Source organism: Dama dama, chromosome X, assembly GCF_033118175.1.
Source record: "Dama dama isolate Ldn47 chromosome X, ASM3311817v1, whole genome shotgun sequence".
NCBI lineage: Eukaryota > Metazoa > Chordata > Mammalia > Artiodactyla > Cervidae > Dama > Dama dama.
In genome coordinates this window covers 15,610,254-15,622,743 of record NC_083714.1, presented here as the reverse complement: position 1 = coordinate 15,622,743, position 12,490 = coordinate 15,610,254, and the positions used below count along the sequence as shown (strand labels likewise).

The 12,490-nt window shown below is 44.0% G+C and overlaps 1 protein-coding gene across 1 annotated transcript in view; it reads left to right on the top strand.

Annotated features, from left to right (window-relative positions):
• Positions 1-1,793: 1,793 nt before the first annotated feature.
• TRPC5 (transient receptor potential cation channel subfamily C member 5) overlaps positions 1,794-12,490 on the top strand; it is a 165,346-nt gene continuing 154,649 nt past the window's right edge. The window contains exon 1 of the mRNA XM_061137072.1: positions 1,794-2,171. Coding sequence (XP_060993055.1) covers positions 1,794-2,171 — 378 coding nt within the window. The remainder of the gene's footprint in view (positions 2,172-12,490) is intronic.

Genomic DNA, 12,490 nt, shown 5'->3' with positions numbered 1-12,490 from the left:
TTCTACAATTAGTATTATTAAAGTAATTTGCTGTTTAGTGACAAATGCTTCCCCTAAATGCCACTTTCCTTTAGTCATTGCTGAGTTACTTGAAAGTAGCACAAGAAAATATCAGTGCTTCTCAAGACAGCCAAGCAGCAGTCTGCTCTCCTGAGATTTGGATGCAGAGAGAAATTTGTCATCTGGGCCTGTTCAGGGCAAGAGGCAACACTAACCTTCAAACACTAACTTCCCAGAAGATCACAAATGCATGAATTGCAAATACCACTTGGTATAAAATATGCCGCTCACTCTGCCAAAGCAGAGATGTAATTACCTGGAAGAGTAAGGCAAATGTTTGTGGAAGCCACATGTCTTCATCATCTCTTACATCCAGAAGATGAGATAAGAGGCCCTTTATCACATTTCTATTTCTTTTTTGCTGGCAAAACAGTTCAGTAATGAAAGACACTTAAATAAGTTCATCCAACCTCAGCCTCCAGAGAGTCTTGGAGGTCCCAGGGATAGTAGGGAAAGGGGAGTCAGTCACCTCATGGATCTGAGCCTCATCTGCCCTGGGGAGGATAGGCATTCCCATCTCATAGGGCTAGTACAAGAGTCAATGAGAAATGTGCATGAATTCAGTCTGTAAACTACAAGGCAGAGCTCTATATTGTGATTCATTCTATGCAACTAAAAGCAAAGATTATCTTTTATTCTTGGTCTCCCAGAGAAAGTTAAACATATTGTAGGAACTCAATAGGTTTTGCTTTGAAATCACTTCTATTACAATCAGGCTTTAGATGTAGTGCATGTAAAACAGACCAGTCACTTCTCAGAATTGAAGCAGATAGATTCTCAGATATGTCAGCTGCTTGGTTTAGGTGGTGGAGGAAAAACATCAGGAGGGGCTAGAGGCCGTACATGACTGTAGTCTGTTGGAGTCAGTACCCCCTTCCCCAGTGAGCAGCAGTCAGAAGGCGGCTTCAGTTAGCACTCTGACAGGATTTCAATCCAGGATCTGCATCCAGGGCAGCTGCAAATGTAATCCTACAAATTAGCAGAGGCCCACGGTCCAAAGAAAAGTAGCCAAAAATGAGATCCAACTTTTCATCAGCAATCAGAAGTATTATGAGTATTTCCAGACAGCAGAAGGGAAGGAAAAAACTAACTTGTGCCATGTCTCAGGAGGTTTACTCTTTACCAGTTACTGTGATCAGTCATTATCTCATTTAACTCTCACAATAGCTTTATGAGATAGGAATTAGTCTTTATCATGGGGTCTGGTGCTGTTAATGCTATTAATATTGATAAGCTTAACAGGGCTTCCCTAGTGGCTCAGACGGTAAAGAGTCTGCCTGCAATGCAGAAGACCCAGTACAATCCCTGGGTCAGGAAGCTCCCCTGGAGGAGGGCATGGCAGCCCACTCCAGTATTCTTGCCTGGGAAATCCCAGGGACTTCCCACCAGGATACAGTCCATGGGGTCGCAAAGAGTTGGACACAACTGAGTGACTTACACAAACAAGCTTAATAATAGGAAACTGAAGCACAGTGAGCCTGAGTAACTTCTCTAAGGTCACAGACCTGGTAAAGCCAGATTGAACCCAGGTCTTTCTGACCCAAAAGCCCGGGCTCTTTCTTCTATATACTCCTTTGCAAGAGGAGAAAGATTGTAGCTTTAAAACAGCTAAGGATTTTTCAAGTCCCTAGCAAGGCTGCCTCCATTACTGACCACTTGAGAGCTGCAGGTATCTAACAATATCTTTGATCTCCCTCTGTCTCCTCATTTAGGTTTCAAAATTGCTATGAACCATGGCACAACTGTACTACAAAAAGGTCAACTACTCACCATACAGAGACCGCATCCCCCTACAGATTGTGAGGGCAGAGACAGAGCTCTCTGCTGAGGAGAAGGCCTTCCTCAATGCTGTGGAGAAGGGGGACTACGCCACTGTGAAGCAGGCCCTCCAGGAGGCCGAGATCTACTACAATGTCAACATCAACTGCATGGACCCACTGGGCCGGAGCGCCCTGCTCATTGCCATTGAGAATGAGAACTTGGAGATCATGGAGCTCCTGCTGAACCACAGCGTGTACGTCGGCGATGCGCTGCTCTACGCCATCCGCAAGGAAGTGGTGGGTGCTGTGGAGCTTCTGCTCAGCTACAGGCGGCCCAGTGGAGAGAAGCAGGTAAGAATTCCCTACAGCCTGGGAAATAACCAGGGACAGCATAGCATCACAGGGTCAGAAGCCATGAAACTAAGGAAGGTTAGGTAGGCTGGAGTTGAGAAGCCCTATAATGGCAACCCTCTCCTCTCCAAACTAGCGCCAGTGATCTCACGTGGGATCCTAGAGCTACCCTGCATGGCCCATACTGAGCTTTACTCATTTGCTTTTTCCTTATTAATATTTGCTGACATATATTCAATGCTCAGGCTTCCCAGGTAGCATAGTGGTAAAGAATCTGCCTGCCAGTGCAGGAGATGCAAGATAGATGGGTTCAATCCCTGTAGGGAAGGGTAGGGAATATCCCCTGGAGGAGGAAATGGCAACCCACTCCAGTATTCATGTCTGGGAAATCCCATGGACAGAGGAGCCTGGTGGACTACAGTCCTTGGGTTCACAAAGAGTAGGACAGGACTGAGCAACTAAGTGTCCACACAACCTAAAATTGTGCTCTCCATTTCCAGAATATTCTAACTGTTTCTATGCTCCCTACCTCCTGCTCTATATCTTCATTTCCTTTGTCTACTCAAAGGTCACTTTTGAGAGAAGGGGAGATGAAACACAGACCTGAGTTTTCTCCTCACCTGCTCTTTCCTGAAGGACAGGAGGCCTTTAAACTTGAGTGCTGTGGCACAGATGCAGATGGATCCAGGAACTTACATATATCTCTTAGTTTCATTCATGTGACTACATTCCACCCCTAGATGTTTGGAGTTTTGCCTCTGCATTTCTCCTATCTTCCGAGGAACCAAAGTTTAATACTCTGGTTACCTTTGAGTTCTTCCTCTCCCTTGTCTTCATGTTCAATCCCCGAGCCCAGTGAATTTTTCCTTCCCAATATCTTTTATGTGCTTTTTTCCCTCTCTAACCCATCTCCTGCCACTCTGCCTCAGGTTCTCATCATCTCTCTCCTAGATGAGTAATTCCCCAAGTGTGCTTCCTGGACCATCAACATTAGCATCACCAGGGGAACTTGATAGAAAATGCAAATGTGAAAGCCACCAGATCAGACTGGATCTGGATCAGACTGGATCAGACACTCTGGGGATGGGGCCCAGCAAGCCCTCCAGGGGACTGCGATGCCGCTCATGTTTGAGAATCCCTACACTAGACTAGCATGAAAGCTTCTATCTGGACTCCCTGCTTCTACTCTCTTTCTTCCTCTCAAACTGTCCTCAGCAATGACATGGCTTATTCTTCCCCAAATAACATAACAATCTTCTCATTCCTTTTCATCCTTTCAGTGACTCCAATGGCTCTTCCCTAGAAGAGAAGCCAACCCATAAAGCCTAGCACTCAGTACCCTTCATTAATGATCTTTTCTAGTCTTGTTTCCCTCTGGGCCCTTCTAAACCCCACAAGTCAGGAAGGTCTCCACTGTCTCTCTTCTTTCAGAGCATAGTAGGGGTATGTAGTGGGCTTCCCAGGTGGCACAGTTGTAAAGAATCCATCTGCCAATGCAGAAGACTGGGGTTCGATCTCTGGGTCGGGAAGATCCCCTGGAGGGGGAAATGGCAACCCACTCCAGTATTCTTGCCTGGATAATCCCATGGACAGAGGAGCCTGGCGGGCTACAATCCATGGGGTTGCAAAGAGCTGGACATGATTGAGCACATATGTACATAGAGGCATGTAGTAGGAACAAAGAAAATACAGAGTCATCAACACGGAATACCACAATACACTAAAAAGTACAAATAGCACAAACCGAAACCCAACTTGCAAAGTGCTTAAAAAATACTGATAATGAAAACACTCAACATCAAATCTTACGGGACATGACCAAAGCTGAGTTTAAAGGGAATTCATAGCTTTAATACTTGCCTAGTTAAACAAAAAGGAATGAAAATAAGCTAACAGATAACTCGCAGACCAGGAATTGGAACTGACAGAGCAGAAAACAAGATACTAGATTAAAAGTTGCTTGGGTAAAGGGCCTGAATCAACATTTAATACGGTGCCCAGAGAGAAGGGGCCTTATCTCTCTTCTCCACTGCTATATCCTAGCACTGGGAGAGTGCCTGCAATATCAAAGGCACTCAATAAATATTTATTTTATGAATGAATCGCATGCAACTGCACTGTGCTAAGCATCTCACACCATTTAATCCTCCCAGCTACTCTGGGAGGCAGGCACTATTCTGATTGTCCCCATGATACTGATGAGACAAATTGAGCCACAGGATGGTATAAATGTCAGAGCCAGCATTCAAACCCAGGCTGCCTGGCCCCTAAAGCCACCCTCTTAAGCACTAGGCTATACTGCTCTCCTGGCTGTCTGAGTTAAGTCTGAGAACCCCCAGCACAGGAGTTTTGAGACAGGGTACATCAGTGGAGGTGGAAAAGGAAATGGCAATCCACTCCAGGATTCTTTCCTTGAGAATCCTATGGACAGAGGAGTCCATGGGGTCTCAAAGAGTCGGACACAACTGAGTGACTAACACACACACACACACACACACACACACACACACACACACACACACATCAGTGGAGGATGAATGACCTCTCTAGAAAGGACAGGTCTATAGGATTTGGATATACAGCAAAGCAGATGACTCCCAGTCCACATCACCATCCCCATCACAACTGATTTGTTCTGGGCCCCTTTTTTCTAGAGCCCTGCTAAGTGTTTGAGTGATTTAATGTGCTAATCTGAACTAAGGCTTACCCAGCTACTCCCCTCCATGCTGACCTTGCCCACCTCTAGGGATGATGTAGCCATTGACTCTACCCTTCACTTGACACCAAGCACATAGTAAATATGTAAGGTCAGCCTTACTTGTGGAAAGAAGCTAGCCTTACTAGACTTTGTAATTAGATGGTTTCTTAAATGGGAAGCATAATCTAATGCCCCACTTTTCATGTTTTCATGTATCTGCCATCCACACCTGACCCAGTACCTAGTATATAATGGGTGGCAGATAAATACTTGCGATGAGCAAGAAGGGCTTGTGTGTATCTCTTGGAAAAGCACATAGCTAGCTGCTTGAACAAGACATCCTGGACTTTCATATTCAATCCCATTTAGCATCATAACTGTTTTGAAAGAGTGCAGAGCACAGAAGAGTTTCCAAAGAGGGTACTACCAATAGCAGCCCTATTCCTGAGTTTGGAAAGTAGGTCAAATCTTTACTTGATGGGCTCCCCTTCGTCCTGGTGGCTCAGATGGTAAAGAATCCACCTGCCAATGCAGGAGACCTGGGTTCGATCCTTGGATTGAGAAGATCCCCTGGAGAAGGGAATGGCAACCCACTCCAGTTTTCTTGCCTGAAGTGTTCCATGGACAGAGGAGCCTGGTGGGCTACAGTCCATAGGGTCACAAAGAGTCAGACATGACTGAGAGATTAACACTTTCACTTTCCCTTTTCCCATCTGTCCCCATTGCTCTAGAAAACCTGAAGAAGAAAGGCACCTGGCAAACTCATTCTGAAGTATTGGGTTGGCCAAAAAGTTCATTAGTTTTAAGTTAAAATAAAAGACATATTTTCCTTTTCAAGAAATGTATTGAACAATGTATTCGTTGAACAAACAAACATTTTGGCCAACCCATTACAATTTAAGGCATGATCTTCCCCTTCATAAAAGCAGTGCTTAACTCACAGGAATGAAGCATTGCTGGTGGAATGTCAGGGATATGAAACCTAAATGAAGCTATTTGGGACGGGCTGTTTTTCACCAAGGTTCTTTCTGACTCACTGAGAATATAAGACCTCCTTTGTCCACACTTGAATATCATACCATATATATAAACCCACAAAGCCAGCTCCCTCCCCGGGTCTCTTGAGCAGCTTTCTCTTCTCGCACAACCCCTACGAGCAGCTGGTGCTAAATTGCATTTTCTTCCATCACTCTGACAATTGCTGCGATAAGTCATATATCAGTAACTATAACAACAGCCTGCCACAGTGCTGGAGCTCTGCCTTTCTGGGAGATAGAAACAAGATTTGTTTACCTGGGAGCAGTCAGGGATGTGAGCAAACACAGAACTCCTGAAGGGCCTCCGGTCCAGCTGGGCAGGCGACTCTCAGGAAGGCACTTCTCCTATACACAGAATCCAAACACCTGACCCAGAGGCCCTCCTCTAGCTCACTAAAGGACTGGGAACAGCTGAGCTCCCTCAGTCTTGGCTGGATAAACTAGTGCCCTCTATGGATTCACTGACAAAGAAGTTTGCCTTCAGGCTTGCAACCAGACCCCCTTTGCTCAGCCCTAGCCCCAGACCATCATGCTCTTCTTCCTCTTCTAGCTTATCAAAAACTGCTTTCAAATAAAGACCAGAGGCTGGGCATAAATGGCTGATACTGGCTTCACGTATTGGCACTCACATGGACACCTGCATCTTTAATAAGGACCAAATCTTAAAGTTAAAATGGTAATGCTCTATCAGATAGAATTTCCTGAAGCAGACAATAAGTAGAAGACTGTGTGTGTGTGTGTGTGTGTGTGTGTGTGTGTGTGTGTGTGTGTGTTATTCTGTGGTCTTCTTGCTACTCTAGAAAACCAACCCTCTTGGCAGCATCCACTCCCTAACCACTACAGCCTATTCCCTTAGGGATAGATGTTGGCCACCTGGGGGACTTGAAATTCCTTAGGGGTGAACACTCTGAAATAATTCTCATTATTCTCTGCAGTTTCTCAAAAATGTTTAGACTACAGAAGGTTTAATCCAACCTATTTCTTATCCATCAAACCTGCTCCCTTTACCCACTGAATCTTGGAACCGACAGGGGAGCATCATCAGCAGGGGAAGACAATCCAGTTCCAGTCCCAAGAGGAGCCTTGAATCTGTCTATGGTCAAAACTGGCTCAAAGATCAAGCTTTGTGCGTATGGAAAATGTCAAAATGAAGATGCCTAAGCCCTGTTGCATAACTACAGAATCATAATCTTGGGGTTTGGGGCCTGGAATCAGCATTTTTATACTTTTTATTTTGTATTGGGGTAAAGTTGATTAACAAACAATGTTGTGATAGTTTCAGGTACACAGCAAAGGGACTTGGCCATACATATACATGTATCCTTTCTCCCCCAAACTCCCCTCCCATCCAGGCTGCCACATAAAATTGAACAGAGTTCCCTGTGCTGTACAGTAGGTCCTTGTTGGTTATCCATTTTAAATATAGCAGCGTGTACATGTTCATCCCAAACTCCCTAACTATCCCTTCCCTCCATCCTTCCCCCACCCCCAGCAACCATAAGTTCATTGTCTCAGTCTGTGAGTCTCTTTCTATTTTGTAAGTAAGAAATCATACAAATGGAACCAGCATTTTAATAAGCCCACTCCCACCCATATCCAGGAAAGATGTCTATGTGCCTCTCTGGATTTGTTCCCTACAGCTGTCATAACTAATTACTACAAACTGGGTGGCTTAAAGTAAAAGTATTCTCTCACAGTTCAAGAGGCCAGAAGCCCGAAACGCAGGTGTTGGCAGACTTGGTTTCTTCTGGAGGCTCTAAGATAGAATCTGTCCCATACCTTGGTTTGTAGCTGCATCACTCTAATCTCTGCCTCCATCATTATATGCAGTTCTCCTCGGTGTCCTTCTTCTGTGTGTCTGTGTCCAAACCCTCTTCTCTCTCCCTGATAGGGACACCAGTCATTCGATTAAGGGCCCACCATAATCCAGAACTACCTCATTGTAACTTGATTATATCTGCAAAGACCCTGTTTTCCATAGAAGGTCACATTCACAGGTGCCAGACTCGAACATATCTTTTGAGGGGGATACAATCCAACCCACTACACTTTCAATGAGAAATATTAGTCTAGACAAGTGGCTTTCAAACATTTTCAGTAGCTGAGTCTTTCATTAAATGAAATCCTGCCCAGATGTAAAACAGACCCAAGCAGAGCTGCCCTAGTTTAAGTACAGGTCAGGGCCCCAAAGCCCATTTGTTCACACACACAGTCTCCCTCCCCCTCTCGCTCTCTCCCCATAACTCCTTGGCCCTGAAGAGCAAGCATAACTAGAAAACCACTGCTCTAGAAGACAGAATGACAGATTCTATTCCTGAGTTTGAGATGTTAGCCAGCTTATAGCTAACAGACTGACTGACCTTGGGCAAGTCCTAAGGTCTTTTCCAAGTGTCCAGTTATGGAATCACCCTATAGCTCAATTTCCTCATCTATAAAATGAAGCTAATAATATCCATGCCTACTTAATATAGGGGCCTGTTGTGAGGAAGAAATAAGATAAAGATATATTAAAGTTTTTTGAAACAAAATTTCATGCTAGATAGAGTTCAGTGACTATTATTTCCAGCTTCACTCCATCAGTTTGACTTAGCCTGTGATGTTGTGTGGAGAGACCAGCTGGCAAGTGGCATTCACCACTAGGCACTGCCAGTACTACAGCGAAAGGGAGAGGCTGGTGAGCGAGCTGGCCCAGCTCACAGATTACCTCCTTCTGCCTGGCCTTGATGACAGTGGTCTCCCTTCTGCTGCCATGACCTCACAGTCATCACTCCTCATTCACTGGAGTCTATGGGTTTGAGCAACAGGGAGGTAGAGCTGCTGTCCTCTGCCTCAACAGTCCACCCAAGTCATTTTCTTTCTTGGTCACTTGCTTCAATGCAGGCAGGTGGAAAGAGACCAAGCCAACCTTCTCCCCATGGCCCACCCCTCTGGGCTCTGCCATAATTACTCATTTGTCTGTGGCAGATGGCTTCAAATTAAAATTGGTCTCACAGATGAGTTAGCGAGATTAAGTCTCAACAACACGATAAGTTGTTTGAGACTGTAGAAAATCAGCAACAAAGCACTCCGCTTCTCCCTTCCCCTATCTGACCCCTGGTCCCACGGAGAGATCGCAGAGCGTAGAAAGGACACTGAGGGCCTGGGAAAAGGTGACTGATGCATAAAGAGGGGCCCTACAATTTCTGACCTATAAATCTCAAAACTCAATATGAGAGAAGAAAGGAAAGGAGAGAATGGCAAATGTCACCCTGCTATTTACAGGCAGCTTGGAGTGGTAGAAGGATCAGAAGCTTTGGAGTCTTAGTTGTTTTAATAGGTGTGCTTCCTTGGACAAGTTGCTTGATCTCACCAAATCTCAGTTTCTTCATCTGTAAATGGGAATGATGATGGAGCCTACTTCATAGAGTTCTAGTGAAAACTAAATGAAATAATCCATGTATATGACTTAGAACAATGTTTGACATAGTGAATACTCAATATATGGGCAGTTGTACTATTCCTGTTCCTACTAATTGAAACTATGCTGATATTTTCTACTGGCTAATATCATTTATTCATTTTTAATATTTATTTATTTTGCTGCTCCATGTCTTAGTTGTGGCATGCAAGCTCTTAGTTGTGGCATGTGTGATCTAGTTCCCTGACTAGGGATCTTACCCAGGCCCCCTGCATTTGGAGTGTAGAGTCTCAGACACTGGATCACCAGGGAAGTGCCTCATTTATTCATTTTTAAATATATATAAAGCACATATGAGCACACAGTGGCTAAAAGTTCAGACTGCAAGACTTTAGGAAAGTTGTTTGGCCTAATCGAGCATGTTTCCTTATCTGTGTAATGAGATTAATATTACCTACCTCATCAGTTGTTGTAAAATTTAAATGAGAATTATTTTTTAACATCTGATACACTTTGTGGCACATAGCATTCAATAGTGATACTCATATCATTAGAATTAATACAAAATATTATTAACCCTTTGGTACCTGAATTGCCCAATATAATAGTAGGTATTTATCACTATAATAATCTGAGTTACAGCTTTAATTCTATGAGTCTCATTCCAGGGTCAAAGAGCTAGGCCAGAAACCTGGGTTTTGTCAATCAAGTAAAGAAAATAAATCAGCCACTTCATTGGAAGAAAATGTCAGAATGACCACGTGGCAGCATATTAACCAAACTGATGAAGTGAATTCTCTCCTCTCCCATACCTGTGCTGACTTACTCACAGAGAAGAATCATAGAGTTTAGAGATCATTTTGTCTGAAGTGATGTGCCCAGGGTCCCTCAGCTGAGCCAAAACTGGCACAAAAGCTTCTTGTCTCCCAAGCCACTATTTCTACTCCCCCATGCTACCACCAAGGAATCATCAGAAACAGTAACATTTACAACAAAGCTGAAAATCACCAAAACAGCTGCACGTAGTATCTATCTAAAACAACTCATTCATGACAGAATTCCAGCGAATGATTCATTCTGTTTAGTTCGATTCAAGTTTCTAAGTATGTCTGAGTACTAATCATATGCCTCACCATAAAACTGAAAGATACAGTGAGTGCACTCAAGAAATGGAGTCTCATGGGGAGAAAAGATATGCACAGGCTGTCCAACCCATCCATCCCTCCCAGTGGGCCTGGCCTCCTGTGTTCCAAGGGACACAAAAGACTTAAGCTAGTGATTAGAAAGAAAAATGTAATTAAAGTTGGTGCCAAGTAAGCCAAGGGAGCTAGCTTCACAAGGAAGAACTTTGAAAGTATCTCAAGAGCAAGTCACTAAATAAAAACACATGAGGTTTTTTTAGCCATGACTAACACCCCCTGTCCCATCCCTTTCAGGGTTCCCACCAACTCAGGACTTCGTTCTGTAGCCTCAAGCTCATGGTTGTATGTGGCCCACATACACATGTCTAATTAGGGACTTTCCTGTTCTCCTCTGTCCCTGGGCTGTGTCTCATACATGTATAATATTATCCCCCACCTCCTCCTTCACATCACATGCACAGTTATCTAGAGGACAGCCATCTTCTGTCTCCTTTGCACCCCAGGTTCCTCACTGTTATTCATTTTTTTCAACTTATGATTCTTGTCACAAACTCAGTTCAAGTGTGGAATATCAGCACAAAACTCAGCACTCTCCTCCCAGCTGTCCTATCTCAGAGCACCAAACATTGCCTTGTACTGATTCCTTTCCATACGCCAACAACAAACATGGCACAGAAATAGAACGGGGCAAAGAAATGTATGTTACATTATCTAAAATGTGTGATGTGGATGATACGGAAGGCCAATCTGGTTACAAGTAGACAAAGAGGTTTCAGGGGAGGAGCACTTCAGAAAAGTAATAGGCTTTAAGCTGGAAAGGAAGAAAGAAGGGGATGGGATACTTGTCAAAGAAGTGAATGAGCAATGACGTGGGTAGTGGGAATGATGCTGGCCAGTTCACAGTGGGTTCTGGAGTGAAGGGCTGGTGAGGAAAGCCATGCCTGGGTCTCCCATTACCCTCATGAGATTAACCTCATGGGGGAAGGCCCCAGATACCTCACTCAGAGACAGGACACTTGGCCAGGTGGGTCTTCAGTCTTATCAGACATGTTAGTTCTTGAGTCCCTGTTCATCTACCCTCCTTCTTTATCCTCTGATCCTAGTTGTAGTCAAGGAGAATGAGTCTATGGCCACCCGGGGGCCTTTTGGACAGGGCTGCCCCTCAACAAATATTTGTGAGGAGCTGGCCATATTTATCTTTGGCTCTCTTCTTTTATCTTCTTCCCCAAATGGCACTCTCTCCCTCCTCCCTTCCAACCCCTCCCTGTAGTTGCAGGTCCAATGTCTATGTCCCATTTTAATCTCTTAGCTTGACAACTCTCTTGGTTTCCAGGATAGAATGCCTACCTGATTCCCCCTCCCTCTCTGACCACTGTCATTCAGTCTCTTTTACAAAATCCTTCTTGTTATCCCTTTGATATCGATGCTGTCCACAGTTCTGTGACTTTTCCCTTTCTAGCTCATTATCTATTAGGAGACCTGTAATTTATTTTCCAAATTTCAAAATACATTTTAAATGTACCACAAACATTTAAATCCCCTATGTCAAATAATAAAATAAAAACACCAATTTAGCACTTACTATGTGCCAGGCATGAATCTAAGTACATAACCTACATTAACTTATTCAATACAACCATCCTGTGGTACAGGATAATACTATTATCCATTCTTACAAATGGGGATATCAAGGCATAAAGAGGTTAAATGACTTTCCCAAGTTCATACAGCTAGTAAGTGCAAACCAAGATTCAAACCTAGGCAGTCTGGCAGCAGATCCTGTGTTCTTAATCCTTGACCAGCCTCATTTTGCCCTCCAAATCCTCTTCCTCATTCAGTGTATCCTTTCTGGATGGAACCTTTACCCTTCCATTTATCCATTCAATTATCTAGATTTGAAACGTGCAAATGTCTTCATCTTCATTCTCTCCTTCAGCCATCCACACACAGTTGGTTATAAAGTCCCTTTGAATAACTTAATTGAAGTGAGGAGGCAAACATATAAACAATGAGTCAAACTACTGGGTTGGCCAAAAAGTTATTTC